Here is a 19,671-nt window from a genome sequence, read left to right as displayed (position 1 = left end):
TGGTACAACCCCGTCTATACTAAAAATACAAAAATTAGCCAGGTGTGATAGCATGCGCCTGGAATCCCAGTTACCTGGGAGGCTGAGGCAGGAGAATCACTGGAACCCGGGAGGCAGATGTTGCAGTGAGCTGAGATCGCACCACTGTACTCCAGACTGGGCGACAGAGTGAGACTCCATCTCAAAAAAAAATTTAAAAATTAGCCAGGCGTGGTGGCACATGCCTATAGTCCCAGCTACTCGGAAGGCAGAGGTGACAGGATCACCTGAGCCTGAGAGGTCAAGGCTATGGTGAGCTATGATTGTGCCACTACACTCCAGCCTGGGTGACAGTGCGAGACCCTTCCTCAAAAAATAAAGGCCAGATATATTAAAAAGAATGAAATACATCTAAATGTGGCAACGTGGCACAAATCTGAGGTGGCTAAGTACACGTGTATAAACACAGTGAGTGGAGCAGGGAAAGGCACTGAAGAACCCCTGACATCGGAGATGGGGTAAAAGGGAAGAGGGTAAAAGGAAAGGAGGCTGCGGTTTTCATGCACAGATGGTGGCTCAGGAGGTCTGAGATGCCAGGTGACCGATGCCAGGCAGGGAAAGTAAACCTCTGTGAATTCTACTGTTGTTTTACAGCTAACCTTGCTCCCTCAAGCGTAAGTTTCCCACGGGTAAAAACATGGTGAATTTCTCCTACGCCTAACACAAAATTATTCATGAAGTAACTTCTGAAAACAGCGCTGTTTAATCAGACACGCCACTTTTTACCTCTTTGGGACAAGGCGAAGGACAAAATATTGAGCCTCAAGACTTTACTAGAAATAGAAGTGCCCGAGGTCACCGGAGGCTCCCATCCTCATGAGAGGAGCTGGCTGGGGAGAGGCCCTTTCATTTTCAGAAAGGAAAAGTCGAACAGAGCTGAAACCCGAAAGCAAAGGCAGCCGGCTGCTCACCTTGGGGGCCTGTGGAGTCTTTGGTTTCTGGAAGAACCTCGTGATTTCGGCCTTCTCTGCTTTAATGCGCTGTGATGTTAAGAGACGGTGATGAGAAAGAAGAGAGGAAGAGAAATAGTACATGTTGCAAAACATGCAAAGGCCCCAGAACCGAAGCTCAAGCGTTTTAGCGTGAAGGCACTACTGTGATTTTTAGCTCTCAAAACCCACGGACCCAAAACCGAGCCAGCTAATCTCAAAATGTCCGAGTCGCCCTTGTGGGCAGAAATGCCAGGACTGCGGGGCCAGTAGGCATGTGACAGGTCAGCACTGGGAAAAAGCAACAAGAACGCATCTAGACAGACCCGCCCCTCCCTGTGGGCGCCATTTGGTTTCCCCAAACCAAGAGAATATTAGGTGTCGGCTGTGGCAAGAATTCCCACTTTGGGCATCTGCTTCTCCAACAGGCTGGGATGGGGAAGCTCTGTGGGAAACGCTCTACCTTCTCTTCTTCTCTTAACCGTTTCTCTTCTTCCTTTTTCCTTTTTTCCTCAAGTTTAGCCCTGTGAGACAGCAAATGACATTTCAGCCAACTCTTTGCTTTGGCTCTGGAAGGGACCGCAGCACTCAACTGTTAGTATATGACTAGTATTTCATTTTACATTAAATGAATATAAGTTATTTTCATGTTTACTATAAGGCTTTTACATAGGTCTTCACAATAAAAATGGAAAAGAGTTGGCCGGGCACGGTGGCTCACGCCTGTAATCCCAGCACTTTGGGAGGCCGAGGCAGGTGGATCACAAAGTCAGGAGATTGAGACCACCCTGGCGAATACGGTGAAACCCCGTCTCTACTAAAAATACAAAAAAATTAGCCAGGCATGGTGGTGGCGCTGGTAGTCCCAGCTTCTCAGGAGGCTGAGGCAGGAGAATGGCGTGAACCCGGGAGGCGGTGGAGCTTGCAGTGAGCTGAGATCGCGCCACTGCACTCCAGCCTGGGTGACAGAGCGAGACTCCGTCTCAAAAAAAAAAAAAAAAAAAAAAAAACAACAAGGAAGAGAGTCAATAAAATTTTTCCTGTGACTAGAATATATACAAAAAAACCTTTAGCCAGCCGGTGCATAATTAGCACAGACAAAACCCACAATCCTGCGATGCAAATGTCTAAGTTGGTTGGGAACTGGAAGGACAGTCAGCAGAGACAAGGGGCCCGGGGTGAGTTGGACGTAGAGGAGCACAAAAGAGCAGGGAGCTGCTTTCCACCACTCCCACGCTGGGGCCGCACGGGCACCTCACGCGGGAGAAATGGGAAGGAACGGAAGGGTGCCGCCATCTGCCTGCAAAGTGGAAAGGCCCCATCAGAGTGGCCAGGAGCGGAATCCAGCAGCAAGGAGGCAGGCCCAGCACGGCCTCTGAGGGCACTCACTCCAGGGCTTCCTGCCTCTCCTTGCGCCGCTCCTCCTTGAGCCGCTGCTTCTCCGCCTTCTCCTTCTCATCCTTCTCCCGCTTCTCCCGCCTTTCCTTTTCCTTCAGCTCCTTCTCTTCCTCCTTCTTCTTCTTGGCCTCTTCCTTGGCCCGCTTGGCCTCCTCTTTCAGCTTCTCCTTTTCTTCCCTTTCTGCGCGTAACTTGAGCTGCTTGCCCAGACGCTCCTGATCCTACAAGACAGTGTGGCAGGTGACAGGTGGCCCTCCCTCCAGCTCCCAGGAGGAAGCTCGGTTCAGAGCATGCAGGACAGCTGGGCCTGGATGGGAAGAACAGAATTCAGGGACCAAGACCGGGCGCAGTGGCTCACGCCTGTAATTCGAACACTTTGGGAGGCCGAGGTGGGTAGATCACCTGAGGTCAGGAGTTTGAGACCAGCCTGGTCAACATGGTGAGACCCTGTCTCTACTAAAAATACAAAAATTGGCCGGGCGCGGTGGCTCACGCCTGTAATCCCAGCACTTTGGGAGGCTGAGGCGAGTGGATTACCTGATGTCAGGAGTTCAAGACCAGCCTGACCAAGATGGTGAAACTCCATCTCTACTAAAAAAAAAAAAAAAACTAGCCAGGCGTCGTGGGCACCTATAATCCCAGCTACTTGGGAGTCTGAGGCGGGAGAACTGCTTGAATCCAGGAGACGGAGGTTGCAGTGAGCCAACACAGTGCCACTGCACTCCAGCCTCAGCGACAGAGTGAGACTCCATCTAAAAAAAAAAAAAAAAAAAAATTAGCCAGGCGTGGTGGCAGGTACCTGTAGTCCCAGCCACTCAGGAGGCTGGGGCAGGAGAATCGCTTGAACCAGGAGACGTAGGGTGCAGTGAGCTGATGTCACACCAGTGCACTCCAGCCTGGGTAACTAAGTGAGACTCAGTTAAAAAAAATAAATGAATAAGAAAGAATTCAGAGACCAGCTCCAGGAGGAGCCTCCAGTCAACAACCTTACACAGAAGTGATTTTATTTTTTTTGAGATGAAGTCTACTCTGTCGCCCATGGTGGAGTGCAGTGGTGCGGTCATAGCTGGCTGCAGCCTCGACCTCCCAGGCTCAAGTGACCTCCTACCTCAGACTCCTGAGTAGCAGGGACTATAGGCATACGTCACCATACCCAGCTATTTTTGTATTTTTCCTAGAGATGGGGTTTTGCTGTGTTGCCCAGGCCGGTCTTGAACACCTGGCCTCAAACAATCCCTCTGCCTCAGCCTCCCAAAGTGTTGGGATTATAGGCGTGAGCCACAGCACCCAGCCACAGGAGTGATTTTTATAATCCATTATGCATCCTTCCATCATGAGAAAAATGTTAAGAATTAGCCCTGTGTCCCGGTACTTGTGGGCAATTCAATGTAAGATTCATTTCAAACACAATCCTGCTGGGCGCACGGGGCTCACACCTGTAATCCCAGGACTTTGGGAGGCTGAGGCAGACAAATTGCTTGAGGCCAGGAGTTTGAGACCAGCCTGGCCAACAAGGTGAAACCTCAACTCTACCAAAAATACAAAAAAATTAGCTGAATGTGGTGGCGCACACCTATAGTCCCAGCTACTCAGGAGTCTGAGGCACAAGAATCGCTTAAACCCACAAGGCAGTTCAAGATCACACCACAGCACTGCAGCCTGGGTGACAAAAGCAGGACTCTGTCTGAAAAACAAAACAAACAAAAAAACATTATTTATTTGGAGATAGAGTCTCATTCTAGTGCCCAGGCTGGAGGAAGTGCAGCAGTGCTATCTTGGCTTACTGCAACCTCCGTCCTGGACTCAAAGCAATCCTCCTGCCTCAGCCTTCTGAGTAGCTGGGACCACAAGCACCTGTCACCACACCTGGCTAATTTTTGTAGAGACGGAGTCTCACTATATTGCCCAGACTGATCTTGAACTCCTGCGCTCAAGTAATCTGATCACCTCAGCCTCCCAAAGTGCTAGGATTACAGGCATGAGTCATTGCAACCAGCCCAGGAATTCTTTTTCTTTTTAGTAGAGACAAGGTCTCATTATGTTGCCCACGCTTGTCTCAAACTCCTGGGCTCAAGAAATCCTCCCACCTTGGCCTCCCAAAGTGCTGGGATTATGGGGGTGAGCCACTGCACTCAGCCTTGTTTCAAATTCTTTTTTTTTTTTGAAACGGAGTCTCGCTCTGTCACCCAGGCTGGAGTGCAGTGGCCGGATCTCAGCTCACTGCAAGCTCCACCTCCTGGGTTCACGCCATTCTCCTGCCTCAGCCTCCCAAGTAGCTGGGACTACAGGTGCCCGCCACCACGCCCGGCTACTTTTTTGTATTTTTTAGTAGAGACGGGGTTTCACCGTGTTAGCCAGAATGGTCTCGATCTCCTGACCTCGTGATCCGCCCGTCTCGGCCTCCCAAAGTGCTGGGATTACAGGCTTGAGCCACCACGCCCGGCCTCAAATTCTTTAAGGGAGTAACACTTCATCACTACATTCCTCATTCCGAAGACTTGGCAGTGGCCTGGGACACTGAATCATTTACGTAATCTGAAGTTCAATGTTAAACATGCTGAGCCGGGCGCAGTGGCTCCCACCTGTAATCCCAGCACTTTGGGAGGCTGAGGCAGGCGGATCACTTGAGGTCAGGAGTTCGAGACCTGCCTGGCCAACATGGTGAAACCCCATCTCTACTAAAAATACAAAAATTAGCTGGGCGTGGTGGCAGGCGCCTGTAATCCCAGCTACTCAGGAGAATGAGGCAGGAGAATCGCTCGGAACCTGGGAGGCAGAGGTTGCAGGGAGCGAGATCGCGCTGCTGCACTCCAGCAAGGGCAACAGAGCAAGGCTCTGTCTCAAAAAAACAAAAACAAAAACAAAAACAAAAACCCACGCTCACCTGCCCAGCTCCACAGGTACCCGCTCCTAACACCGCATGAGGACCACGTGTCATCCAATATGGGCTTCCCACGTGTCTGGAGTCTGACAGCTCAGCTTTCAGTTTGGGTTAGGAGTATCTGCCCTTGTCTCTAAGGAAATATTCTAAATGTATTCCAATACATCTCTGGTAGCTTTAACAAAAGCCACGGAGACACGGCCTGGAAGATGTCTGATGTTCATTTCCTGCCAGCGTCCTGTGTGACTGCATCTGACATACGAGACACATGAGGAAGATGACCGTCTGGACTGAACAAGTAGACTATAAACATAACTGGGTGGAGAAGAGTCTCCCGCCCTGTTGCTAAGCAGGAAATAGAAGGCTTCTAGAAACTGCAGGTAAATCAGGTGTCTTCAGCCACACTTGGGTATTTTCTCCGCACCCCCAACCAGGTATGCAGGACTCGGAGATTCCAATGAGCTTAAAAGAGCTCTTGTTCCAAAGAATGAGATAAACTGTAAAAATAAAAATCAGGCCAGGCACGTTGGCTCACACCTGTAGTCCCAGCACTCTGGGAGGCCGAGGTGGGTGGATCACCTGAAGTCAGGAGTTTGAGACCAGCGTGATATGGCGAAACCCTGTCTCTACTAAAAATACAAAAAAATTAGCCAGGCGTGGTGGTGTGTGCCTGTAATTCCAGCTACTCGAGAGGCTGAGGCAGGAGAATCGCTTGAACCCAGGAGGTAGTGGCCGCAGTGAGCTGAGATTACACCACTGCACTCCAGCCTAGGCAACAGAGACAGACTCCGTCTCAATAAAAAAAATAATAAAATAAAAATCGCCGGGCGCGGTGGCTCACGCCTGTAATCCCAGCACTTTGGGAGGCCGAGGCGGGCGGATCACAAGGTCAGGAGATCGAGACCACGGTGAAACCCCGTCTCTACTAAAAATACAAAAAATTAGCCGGGCGCGGTTGTGGGCGCCTGTAGTCCCAGCTACTCGGGAGGCTGAGGCAGGAGAATGGCGTGAACCCAGGAGGCGGAGCTTGCAGTGAGCCGAGATCGCGCCACTGCACTCCAGCCTGGGTGACAGAGCGAGACTCCGTCTCAAAAAAAAAAAAAAAAAAAAAAAAATCAACCCCAAATCTGACCCACAAAAACTCAGTGCGGCCCTCAGGAAGCTCGGGAAACACCCAGTGAACATCAGGAAGCTCAGGAAACCCTGAGTAAACGCAGAGCCCGTGGTCACCAGGGCCCTCCTGTGAGCTGGCACTGGGTAGGCAAAGCCCAGAGGCCTTCCTTGGAGTTTTGGTTTGTTTCAGTATGATCTGACATTCAATTTCTCTAATCTTTAAGCTATAAGTAAAAAGCCCCCTGCGGCCACGCGTGGTGGCTCAGGCCTGTAATCCTAGCACTTTGGGAGGCCGAGACAGGCGGACTGCCTGAGCTGAGGAGTTTCAGATCAGCCTGGGCAACATGGTGAAACCCCATCTCTACTAAAATACAAAAAATAAAAAAAATAAAAAATTAGCTGGGCATGGCAGCATGCACCTGTAGTCCCAGCTACTCAGGAGGCTGAGGCAGAAGAATTGCTTGAACCCGGGAGGCAGAGGTTGCAGTGAACCAAGATCGCGCCACTGCACTCCAGTCTGGTGACAGAGCGAGACTTCGTCTCAAAAACAAAACGAAACAAAAGACCCCTGCATTGCTGTGTGGAAAATGTGGTGATCCCCCCAGAGAATAAGAGACTCAGCAGAGTCACTAAAGGATAATCACCCACTAAGTGTAGGGGCTATTAAGAAGTTACAGCACTTAGGAATAAGTGGAACTTCAATCCCTATTAAAGAGACAGGACTGGCCGGGTGCGGTGGCCCACGCCTGTAATCCCAGCACTTTGGGAGGTCAAGGCGGGTGGATCATGAGGTCAGGAGATCGAGACCATCCTGGCTAACATGGTGAAACCCCGTCTCTACTAAAAATATAAAAAATTAGCCAGGCGTGGTGGCAGGCGCCTGTAGTCCCAGCTACTCGGGAGGCTGAGGCAGGAGAATGGCGTGAACCTGGGAGGTGGAGCTTGCAGTGAGCCGAGATCACACCACTGCACTCCAGCCTGGGCAACAGAGCGAGACACCATTTCAAAGAAAAAAAAAAGAGAGACAGGACTACAGGGAAATGTACTACGTTTTTGGAAGGTAATTTGAAGCTACAATGGGATGCTGAACCATTAAGACAGTGGTAGTACTACTGATAAAAGCTTAGAAAAGGCCACACACAAAACCTTAGGACTCACTCAGCAAAGCAAAAAATGACACAATCCACAATCCATGAAGTCCAAGTACTTAAAATGAAGCAGGAATCAAAATGATGGTCAGAGAAGGCTGGGGAAAACATAAAAACTGGACCAAAGGAACTCCAAAGGGCTTTGCTTACTATTTAATGCAAAAAGCACAGCAGGTTAATTTTCTATTTCAGGGAAAATGTCTTACTCTTTGCAGTCTGAGCTTGTTCTTCTCTGTAGAGCCTTTGACGAATTTCTTAGTTATCTGAAACAGAAGACGTTTATCTTTAAACATGGGTTATTTCAATCGCTTCGAGCAAAAGAGAAACCTTTCCAGGTGATCAGTTTTTCCACCAATAGAACCAAAATGTCATAGTAGGGTCACAAACTCCAGTTAGCATGCACACATGTGTGTATCTGGAATTAGATAACAGGGGAGACTGTGGAGGCAGATAAAGAAATGAGTGAAGCATGCCATGCACAAGACAAAGAAGGCAAGCTGAGAAATAAAGGCAACAGACAAGGCTGGGCACAGTGGCTCATGCATGTAATCCCAGCACTTTGGGACTTTGGGAGGCCAAGGTGGGCAGATCACTTAAGGTCAGGAGTTTGAGACCAGCCTGGCCAACGTGGCAAAACCCCATCTCTTCTAAAAATACAAAAATTAGACGGGTGTGGTGGCGGGTGCTTGTAATCCCAGCTACTCAGGAGGCTGAGGCAGAAGAATCACTTGAACCCAGGAGAAGGAGGTTGCAGTGAGCCAAGATTGCACCACTGTACTCCTCCCTGGGCAACAGGGTGAGACTCTGTCAAAAAAAAAAAAAAAAAAAAAAAAAAAAAAGACAGCTGGCCTGGGCAACAGGGAGGATGGATTTGTAGCAAATGAGAGAGGACCTGCCTGTCCAAAGGGAATGGAGCTCTTACAGGAACATAGGTCCCTGTTTGCTGATCCTTCCAATTTCTTCAAGAGAAGCTGATATTGGGAATTTCATGTGAATTTTTTTAGGTGTTAAAAAATGAACACAGATGGGCACAGTGGCTCATGCCTGTAATCCCAGCACTTTGGGAGGTCAAGGCAGGAGGATCGCTTGAGTCCAGGAGTTCAAGACCAGCCTGGGCAACAAAGCAAGACCCCGTCTCTAAAAAAACTTTTTTTTTTTTTTTTTTTTTTGAGACAGAGTCTGGCTCTGCCGCCCAGGCTGGAGTGCAGTGGCCGGATCTCAGCTCACTGCAAGCTCCGCCTCCCGGGTTCACGCCATTCTCCTGCCTCAGCCTCCCGAGTAGTTGGGACTACAGGCGCCCGCCACCGCGCCCGGCTAGTTTTTTGTATTTTTTAGCAGAGACGGGGTTTCACCGTGTTAGCCAGGATGGTCTCGATCTCCTGACCTCGTGATCCGCCCGTCTCGGCCTCCCAAAGTGCTGGGATTACAGGCTTGAGCCACCGCGCCCGGCCTTTTTTTTTTTTTTAAGACGGAGTCTGGCTCTGTCGTCCAGGCTGGAGTGCAGTGACCGGATCTCAGCTCACTGCAAGCTCCGCCTCCCGGGTTTACGCCATTCTCCTGCCTCAGCCTCCCTAATAGCTGGGACTATAGGCGCCTGCCACCTCGCCCGACTAGTTTTTTGTATTTTTTTAGTAGAGACGGGGTTTCACCGTGTTAGCCAGGATGGTCTCCATCTCCTGACCTCGTGATTCGCCCGTCTCGGCCTCCCAAAGTGCTGGGATTATAGATTTGAGCCACCACGCCCGGCCTTAAAAAAACTTTTTAATTAGTTAGGTGTTGTGGTGCGCATCTGTAGTCCCAGCTACTCAGGAGTCTGGGGTGGGAGGATCATTTGAGCCCAGGAGGCTGAGGCTGCACTGAGCTGTCCAACCTGGGTGACAGAGTGAGACTGTCTCAAAAAAAAAAAAAAAAAAAGGTTACTAAATCAAATAAAACATGTCTCCAGGCTGGTTTCCTGTGCACCACTAATTTACATTCTGTCTAGCTCAACTCTGCTTTTTATTTTATTTTTGAGATGGAGTCTCACTCCTGTGGCAGAGGCTGGAGTACAGTGAGTGCCATGATCTCTGATCACTGCAACATCCACCTCCAGGTTCAAGCGATTCTCCCTCCTCAGCCTCTCAAGTAGCTGGGATTATAGGCATGCACTGCCACGCCCGGCTAATTTTTGTATTTTTAGTAGAGACGGGGTTTTGCCATGTTGGCCAGGCTGGTCTTGAACTCCTGACCTCAGGTGATCCACCCACCTCGGCCTCCCAAAGTGCTAGGATTACAGGCGTGAACCACCATGCCTAGCCAACTCTGCTTTTTAGAGTGTGGAGTGAAAGCTTAAGAAAAAAGGGAAACTTGCTGGGGTTGTCTAGGACCTCTACATTCTAGGGCACAATATTTTCTATCACCTACCTTCAAACTGAGCATGAACTACTAGGAATTACCAATAGGACCCATGGTGTGAGTCACCATCCACCTGAATGGTCCCAGGGAGGAAGACGAACAGGGAGTCTGGACTTTGGCCTAAACTATCTCCCACCGGGACAGAGAATCCTGAAAACCAAACTAGAAGTGAAGAGCAGTGGGAAGACAGGCTTAACACTGGGAAGAAATAGTTCTTTGGGTTAATTGCAGACTTGCAGCGTAAGGCTGAAGTTGAACTGAAAAACCAAAGGCCCATTTTCCTAGCAATGGTCTGATGGCTCAACAAAATTATGGAAGCGAATTTTTTTTTTTTTTTTTTTTTTTGAGACGGAGTCTCACTCTGTCGCCCAGGGTGGAGTGCAGTGGTGCAATCTAGGCTCACTGCAAGCTCTGCCTCCCGGGTTCAAGCGATTCTCCTGCTTCAGTCTGCTGGGTAGTTGGGACTATAGGCGCCCACCACCATGCCTAGCTAATTTTTTTGTATTTTTAGTAGAGACGGGGTTTCACCGTGTTAGCCAGGATGGTCTCGATCTCCTCTCCTCGTGATCCACCTGCCTCGGCCTCCCAAAATGCTAGGATTAAAGGCGTGAGCCACCCCACCTGGCCAACAGTGATTTCTTTATCTGGGAAAGCTGAATCCCTGACTAGGCCCTCACAGAATAAAAGCTTCAGATGAATGAACTCAAGAAGACAGCCTTTCCACCTGGGTCCCACTGAGTCCTTTCTGGGCTAAACCTTTCTTTAGGGAAAGGCCAAGTCGTTGTGAGAAGGCTGCCCATGTTGGCGGGAGCTCCTTCACCACCGAGATCGGGCAGGGTGCTCAGTCTTTACTGAGAATGTGGCAACAGAAATGCCAGCCAGAGGCAGCCTCACCAAATGCTGCAGAAAAAGCATGTCTTTCCAGCATCCATTCTGCCTGCCAAGGCTATGTGCCCCCCGCCCCCCTCTGAGGGATTTAACTGCAGAATGTGGGACGCGCAGCTCTCCGGGGCTGCCCTTTGTGTTCAGAGATTATAGTATGGAATGTGATCTTGGGGCGCGGGGAACTCAGTTGCTTAGTCCTGCCCATACCTGAAGCTCAGCTGCACAATCTCCTGCCTTTTACAATGCTCCCCCCTCTGCTGTGAGTCCAGGAATAATAGACTTGATGTGACCTGCAAGAGCCCGCTCAATAATCCCCAACAACCAAAACAGAGCAATTATGGCTTAATTTAAAACCAGTATCTCTTTTATTTTACCAAACACTCAGACAGACCTTGATGTCTGGCGGAACTTTATCTTCTTGAAATTTGACCCAGGTGTTTATAGATCTCACTCTCAAAATTCTATGCAACGCTGCCACATTCTACCCAGCTGCAGCCGGGTCACACAGCACCCTCAACTGCCAAAAACGTGATCCAGGATCCCAGAAGGAAGCCAAAACACAAAACCCGACAATCCCAAGGAGTCGGGACAGAGCTCACTATGTGTGGGCATGAAAATTCCTGCACCCTTTCCCGGATAATCCTCTCAGAGCCTATGGACTCTGACTTTATACTAAAGGGTATCTAATTTCCAAGCCCAGACCAGATAAGCAGATAAAACCTAACAGCAGGGAAGCGAAGGCAGGGGGAAAAGAGAAAACCTGAAATTGGCCCGAGTAGAGTGCAAGCTGGGAAAATAAGAACGCACAGTTCTCCTTAACAGCCCAAGGCCACTTGTAGAAGGAAGCTCAAGGGAACAATCATTTGGTGAAAGCCAAACACAGAAATAACAGAACTGAGAAGACAGCTCTGTAACCCACACTATGGGATATCACGCAACAGAGAGTTCGATCTTTCCATCCTAACATAAAAAACATCTAAGACACCCCTGAGTAACAAAGACAGATATTTACAGTATATGTTATACACAAGGAAACAAAATGATACTGGGTGTTTCCTAGAGATCTCTCTGGATATGCAGGACACAGAAAAATACAAAGTGATGATGATGATAATAATGGCAACCTCCTGGGAGAACAGAGGGCTGCGAGGTTTCCATTCTTTCTTTCCTTTTTGTTTTTTTGAGACAGGGTCTGACTGTTGCCCAGGCTGGAGCGCAGTGCAATCATGACTCACTGCAACCTCTGCCTACTTGGCTCAAGTGATCCTTCCACCTCAGCCTCCCAAGGAGCTGGGACTTCAGGTGCATACCACCACCCTGTTAATTTTTGTATTTTTTGTACAGACAGGGTTTCACCATGTTGGTCAAGCCAGTTTTGAACTCCTAGGTTCAAGCGATCCTCCCACCTCGGCTTCCCAAAGTGCTGGGATTACAGGCATGAGCCACCACACCTGGACCATTATTTCTTTTAAACATGGAGAATTTATTACAAATGTAAGTTCAAGTATATGGAAAGAAGTTCCAGCAATCTCAGAAGAGAGGCAAGCCAAAGATTCCAGGAATACAACTGCACCAACATGATCATTTGTGGAATAATCATCTCGATCACTAACAGAAAAGGCTAAATTACAAGTCTGATTGCAAACAAACTTCAGAAATGGTTCTTTCCCACAGGGTAGAAAACTCTTAATACTAAAAAGGAACACTTCAGCCATTCAAAGCACGGATCTTTCTAAATCATTGTTTTCCAAAGTGAGATTCTCCAGATCCTGCAGTACTAAAACAACAAAAACCAAAACAAACAAAAACACGCCCTGAAGCTCCCTGAAAAGGGACAGCAGGATCTGTATAGAAACAAACTCCCATTTTCTTTTAAAGAAGGAAAAAAGAAGGCAAGCCAGCCCACAAAGTACAGTGGCAATGGCTGCCCCGGGGCTCAATGCAGATTTCACTGTACCAACTCCACGAAGAACAGACCCCAGTGACAAGCACACAGATTACACAGCAGCACGAAACAATCTGCAAGCTTCCTACCAGCTCGCCCTTGCACTCTGGAAAGAGCTGCTGGTGGGGAGGGAAAGTGTGAAAACAATGTATTCCCCAGAGTAACAGGGGTTGTCGGCAGGGGGTGGCTCGGACCTCATGGCAAGGAAAGGTGTTAAGAGTTAGGTACCAACTGGCCAGCACGGTGGCTCATGCCTGTAATCCCAGCACTTTGGGAAGCTGAGGTTGGTGGATCACGAGGTCAGGAGTTCGAGACCAGCCTGACCAACGTCGTGAAACCCCGTCTTTACTAAAAATACAAAAATTAGCCAGGCCTGGTGGCACATGCCTGTAATCCTAGCTACTTGGGAGGCTGAGACAGGAGAATCACTTGAACCCAGGAGGCAGAGGTTGCAGGAGCCGAGATCACACCATTGCACTCCAGCCTGGGCAACAGAGTGAGACTTTGTCTCAAAAAAATAAATTAAAATAAATTAAAAAAAAAAAAAAAGTTAGGTACCAAGTATGAAGCAAATCAACCAACCCAAAAATGCAGGACTCCTCAAAGGTACAGAGATAACTTAGGGGTTGGGGGTGAAGTCTCTTCCAGCTGGGATCTCAGGGAGCCCTGCCATCAGGGCATGCGGAGGCCTCCTGATAATCACTTCCCTCATAGCTTTGGTGACTGACAGGCCCTCTGGGAGTGGCTGTGGCCGCTTTCTGCCATAGGCTCTGGGCCAGCTTGAAGCCTTTACCACTTGCAAATTATCTGAAGAGTTGGGATAATACTGCCTTCGAGTGCATTCCAAAACCTCGAACCTGTGTTCAGAACAAGATCTAGCATCCTAAATGCAGGGTTTCCTAAATGTCGCACACTGGGTTCATGTGCTCAGCTGTTTTAGAAAGCAGGTAGGATGTGTCACCATGATGACCAACGAGGGGACTTCCCAGTTTGCAGACTAGGCTGTGGACATGGAAACAAACTTAATGGAAACATGTGCTTGTGTCCTGTTTTTTTTTTTTTTTTTTTTGAGACGGAGTCTCGCTCTGTCACCCAGGCTGGAGTGCAGTGGCCGGATCTCAGCTCACTGCAAGCTCCGCCTCCCGGGTTCACGCCATTCTCCTGCCTCAGCCTCCCGAGTAGCTGGGACTACAGGCGCCCGCCACCTCGCCCGGCTAAGTTTTTGTATTTTTAGTAGAGACGGGGTTTCACCGTGTTAGCCAGGATGGTCTCGATCTCCTGACCTCGTGATCCGCCCGTCTCGGCCTCCCAAAGTGCTGGGATTACAGGCTTGAGCCACCGCGCCCGGCCCTGTTCTTTTTTTTAATTTTTTTTCTGAGACGGAGTTTTGCTCGTTACCCAGACTGGAGTGCAGTGGCGCGATCTCAGGTCACCGCAACCTCTGACTCCTGGGTTCAAGCAATTCTCCTGCCTCAGCCTCCAGAGTAGCTGGGATTACAGGCACACACCACCACACCCAGCTACTTTTTTGTATTTTTAGTAGAGACGGGGTTTCTCTATGTTGGTCAGCCTGGTCTCGAACTTCCGACCTCAGGTGATCCACCCACCTCGGCCTCCCTAAGTGCTGGGATTACAGGTGTGAGCCACCGTGCCCGGCCATGTGTCCTGTTCTTGCTAAACGGCTGCAACACACCACAGGACGAAATTCTGCAAAGCGGCAGCAGCCTGGAAGAAATTAAAGTGATCGAATGTACACTACAGGATGGCCAATGGGGAAAGACTTCAACTCTGATTTTGGGAGACTGTGTGGTGCCTTAGGTAGAAGTTGAAATGTGTACATCCCAGTCTGGCACATTTAGCATCTTAGAAAAGGGTACTAGGCTTAGTACCTGAGTGATGAAATAATCTGTACAACAAACCCCCATGACAAGAGTTTACCTATATAACAAACCAGCACACACAAAAAAAGAAGACCGGGGCAGTGGCTTATGCCTGTAATCCCAGTACTTTGGGAGGCCAAGGCGAGCGGATCACTTGAGGTCAGAAGTTTGAGACCAGGCTGGCCAACGTGGTGAAACCTGTTCTCTACCCGAAAAAATACAAAAATTAGCCAGGCATGGTGGTGGGCACCTGTAATCCCAGCTACTCAGAGGCTAAGGCAGGAAAATCTCTCGAACCCAGAAGGTGGAGGTTGCAGTAAGCTGACATCATGCCGCTGCACTCCAGCCTGGGCGACAGGGTGAGACCATGTCTAAAAAAAAAAAAAAAATTTGCTCCATTTTTTAATCAACATTTCATGAACCTAAAGAGGAAGTCATTTTTTCCTTTTGCCTCTTCTCAAGTGAAAGACAAGAAATGATGTCATTCGGAAAAATAAATGGTCCCGGCCAAGCCTGTGATCCCAGCATTTTGGGAGGCCAAGGCCTCCCCTCACCTGAGGTCAGGAGTTCAAGACCAGCCTGGCCATCATGGCAAAACTCCATCTCTACTAAAAATACAAAAATTAGCTGAGCCTGGTGGCGGGTGCCTCTAATCCCAGCTACTTGAGAGGCTGAGGCAGAATTGCTTGAACCCAGGAGGCGGAGGTTGCAGTGAGCTTAGATGGCGCCACTGCACTCCAGCCTGGGTGACAGAGCAAGACTGTCTCAAAAAAAAAAAAAAAAAAAGAAAGAAAGAAAGAAAAAGAAATGGTTCCTTAGAGCTCAAAATCCCAAAAGCGAACAAGGTTGGTGGTTTATAGTCCAGGTGGTCTACTGTACCTGCTTACAGGTAGAGATTAAATGACCCATCTCAGGATCTACTCTCATATAAAGAACCAGCATGAACAAACAAAACTGCTACAAAACCAAAAACAAAAAAAAGGCACTGTCTCTTCTGGTTCTACATACTTAAGATAAAAAGTAAAAATATATAAACCAAAAAAAGACACCATTAAACACAGCATGGAACTTGTGACTGATTTTATCAGTTTGGTCCATAAGATCCTAAGGACACCATCGTGCTAATAAAAAAACAGTAACAGAGACAGTCCATGCAAAAGTCCCTCTTATGGGGTCCTTAAAAATGGTTCCAGATGGGGTCTCACTCTGTCATCCAGGCTGGAGCACAGTGGTGTGATCACAGCTCGCTGCAGCCTCCAACTCCTCAGCTCAAGTGATCCTCCTGCCTCGGCTTCCCAGGTGGCTGGGACTACAGGCATGTGCCACCATGCCCAGATAATTAAAAAAAATTTTTTTGCAGGGCTGGGTGCAGTGGCTCATGCCTGTAATTCCAGCACTTTGGGAGGCCAAGATGGGCAGATCACTTGAGGTCAGGAATTCAAGACTAGCCTGGCAAAGATAGTGAAACCCTGTCTCCACTAAAAATATAAAAATTAGCCAGGTGTGGTAGCGCACACCTATAATCCCAGCTATTAGGGAGGCTGAGGCAGGAGAATCGCTTGAACCTGGGAGGCGGAGGTTGCAGTGAGCAGAGATCACGCCACTGAACTCCAGAGGCTGGGTGATAGAGTGGCTCTGTCAAAAAAATAAAAATAATTTTTTTTTTGTAGAGATGGTGTCTTTGTTGTCCAGGTTGGTTTTGATCTTCAAGCGATCCTCCCACCTCGGCCTCCCAAAGTGCTGGGATGACAGGCATGAGCCACTGCGCCTGGCCCCAGGTGAGGTTTTTTAGATGGGTGGCTGTGCTGACTCTACAGAATTCCCCATGTCATGCTTCCTGCCGTCTCACTGCCACTTCAGTGCTCAATGCCTCCATAGCCCCGTCCCTATGCTTGGATGGGAGGGGCACAGAGAGAGCTGGACCTGGAATCTCAAGTGAGGGGTTACAGCACCAGCTCAGATCCTAATTCCCTAAAATGGCTAAGCTATCACTAATTAGATGTAAACAACGAAGGCAAAACAGCAGGGTGTTATCCACACAGTACACCAGGTACACTGTTGATGAATTAAGTCCCAGGCGCATCACAACGAATGCAGAACCGAACACTGAGTTTTGATACAAGAACTCCGTGTCGAGTCCCAGGACCCAGCCTGTGGCCCCGCTCACTCTGCCACAGACCAGCTGGGTGACCCGGTGGAGACTGACAGCGTGCTCTGAGATCCATGAGCACTGATGTGTAGGGACTCCATGGGAGATACTCACTCTGCGCACGGGCGTGGAGGTGGGGAAGGGACTGGTGCTGCTGTGTCGCTTTGTGGGAGCAGGCGGCCCCTCGGGAGAGCTGGTGGAAGAGGGAGAGCTCAGGGATGAATGGCTGAGTACAGAGTCTTCTTCAGGGCAAGATTCCAGCGCCCCGCTCTCAGGGGTCATGTCCTTGCCTTGGGGTGTGGCTGGAGGGGACTTGGTTTGGGGCGGTCTCACAGCCAAGATGTCCTGCAAGACCACCATGGGCACCTTCCCTCTGAACAGGATGCCCCCAGCTTCACTCCAACTGTCCTGCTCCTTTCTGGAGCACAGTCTCAGACCACTCGTCAGCTCCGGGCAGCTCTGTGGTGAACATTCCTGGGAGTCACCTCTCCTCCCTGCACCTCCACAGCCAACACCCTCCTCCTCTGTTTTGTAAGGAATGTTTGAAAGGGTCTCTCCAGGAAATGCCAACTTGTCGTTCTGATTGGCCTTCAACGACCCCTGCTGATCCCTAGTGTCTTCTCGGTTGCCATTTACTGCTTCCCTGGAGGGAGAAGCTTCAGAACTCAGTTTACTGTGGTCCACAAGACTGTCTGGCTGCTCATTTGAGTCCTCTGTCAAATCAATGATGACTGTGCTCTGGCCAACACTGGTTTCGACTCTGTTTCCTAAAAAGTTATCTAAGGGACCCTTCCCGTTGACAAGTTTTGGTCTAAAGTCTATGTCAGAACCCACAGGACAGTCGTTTTCCAAGGTGTCCAAAGAGGCCTCCAAATCGGGGCTTTTACTCTGCACAGAAGTAACCTGATCATCTGACATGTCATCGTCTTTCCCCTTTGGGACAAGATTCAGGCGCTTAAACGGCAGACGGGCTGAAACAAAGAGAAAGCCATCTTTAGTGAACGTTTAAAGTTACAACCACTCATGAGCTTGAAAATTATTGACTTGTTGGGACACAGGCGTGGGGGATAATTTTAAAGTTTAAAAAGGGTCTATCTGGGCGGTGGCTCACACCTGTAATCCCAGCACTTTGGGAGGCCAAGGCAGGTAGGTCACAAGGTCAGGAGTTCGAGACCAGACAGACCAAAACGGTGAAACCCTGTCTCTACTAAAAATACAAAATAGCTGGGTGTGCCGGGCGCGGTGGCTCACGCCTGTAATCCCAGCACTTTGGGAGGCCGAGGCGGGCGGATCACAAGGTCAGGAGATCGAGACCACGGTGAAACCCCGTCTCTACTAAAAATACAAAAAATTAGCCGGGCGCGGTTGTGGGCGCCTGTAGTCCCAGCTACTCGGGAGGCTGAGGCAGGAGAATGGCGTGAACCCGGGAGGCGGAGCTTGCAGTGAGCCGAGATCGCGCCACTGCACTCCAGCCTGGGCTGGGCGACAGAGCGAGACTCCGTCTCAAAAAAAAAAAAAAAAAAAAAAAAAAAAAAAAAAATAGCTGGGTGTAGTGGTACGTGCCTGTAATCCCAGCTACTTGAGAAGCTGAGGCAGGAGAACAGCTTGAACCCAGGTGCTGGGATTACAGGCGTGAGTCACCATGCCCCACTTCAACATCCTAATTTAAAAAAAACCAAAATCCTGGCCGGGCGCGGTGGCTCAAGCCTGTAATCCCAGCACTTTGGGAGGCCGAGACAGGTGGATCACGAGGTCAGGAGATAAAGACCATCCTGGCTAACACGGTGAAACCCCGTCTCTACTAAAAAATACAAAAACTAGCCGGGCGAGGTGGTGGGCGCCTATAGTCCCAACTACTCAGGAGGCTGAGGCAGGAGAATGGTGTAAACCCAGGAGGCGGAGCTTGCAGTGAGCTGAGATCTGGCGACTGCACTCCAGCCTGGGCGACAGAGCGAGACTCCGTCTCAAAAAAAAAAACAAAAACAAAATCCTGACAAGTCTTTTAGCAGAGCTACTGCCAGAATTTCAAGAGACATTTTTTGATTTCAGATCCAGTTCATATTCCAAATTTATTTATAATGGGTGAAAATCTCATTTGATGATAACTGCATCTGGTTCTCAAGTAGAAAATACACAGACATATTTGTGGACAGGGTTTTTTGTTTTGTTTTGTCTTTTTCCTGGCCTCAGCACCCCAGGCTCTGTTAGGCTTTTCTCATCAATCAGACTGTTCTCCCAGAGCCTGCCAGGATTCGGGCTCGTTAGGAGGGACACAGAAACACTTTAGAGAGTGAACATCCCAAGGAACCTATGTTCACTTACTTCCATGCCAATTCATCTTTTTATTAACTATTTCATCATGTAATAGACCAAATAAAAACCTGTTTTTTTTTTGGGGGGGGTTGTTTGTTTTGAGACAGTCTCACTCTGTCACCAGGCTGGAGTGTAATGGTACACCCTTGGCTCACTGCAACCTCTTCCTCCCGGGTTCAAGCAATTCTCTTGCCTCGGCCTCCCAAGTAGCTGGGACTACAGGTGCCCCCCACCATGCCCAGCTATTTTGTATTTTAATAGAGATGGGGTTTCACCACGTTGGCTAGGCTGGTCTCAAACTCCTGAGCTCAATCTGCCCACCTTAGCCTCCCAAAGTGCTAGAATTATAGGTGTGAGCCACCGTGTCTGGCTTCTCCCTTTTTTTCTTTTAAGAGACAGAGTCGGCCGGGCGCGGTGGCTCAAGCCTGTAATCCCAGCACTTTGGGAGGCCGAGACGGGTGGATCACGAGGTCAGGAGATCGAGACCATCCTGGCTAACACAGTGAAACCCCGCCTCTACTAAAAATACAAAAACTTAGCCGGGCGAGGTGGCAGGCGCCTGTAGTCCCAGCTACTCGGGAGGCTGAGGCAGGAGAA

The 19,671-nt window shown here is 49.3% G+C and overlaps 1 protein-coding gene across 3 annotated transcripts in view; it reads right to left on the bottom strand.

Moving 5' to 3' along the window:
• The window catches only part of LOC105485272 (chromatin assembly factor 1 subunit A), a 42,397-nt gene that overhangs the window by 17,693 nt on the left and 5,033 nt on the right, over nt 1–19,671 (bottom strand). For all 3 annotated transcript variants that reach the window (XM_071086042.1, XM_071086043.1, XM_071086041.1), the window contains 5 exons: nt 16,876–17,732; nt 7,715–7,771; nt 2,358–2,587; nt 1,432–1,492; nt 951–1,019 (listed from right to left, as the gene is read on the bottom strand). In XM_071086042.1, the coding sequence (XP_070942143.1) occupies nt 951–1,019; nt 1,432–1,492; nt 2,358–2,587; nt 7,715–7,771; nt 16,876–17,732 (1,274 nt within the window). The remainder of the gene's footprint in view (nt 1–950; nt 1,020–1,431; nt 1,493–2,357; nt 2,588–7,714; nt 7,772–16,875; nt 17,733–19,671) is intronic.

Source organism: Macaca nemestrina, chromosome 20, assembly GCF_043159975.1.
Source record: "Macaca nemestrina isolate mMacNem1 chromosome 20, mMacNem.hap1, whole genome shotgun sequence".
Classification (NCBI taxonomy): domain Eukaryota; kingdom Metazoa; phylum Chordata; class Mammalia; order Primates; family Cercopithecidae; genus Macaca; species Macaca nemestrina.
The sequence above is the reverse complement of the archived record's forward strand: the minus strand, read 5'-3'. Positions and strand labels throughout refer to the sequence as shown.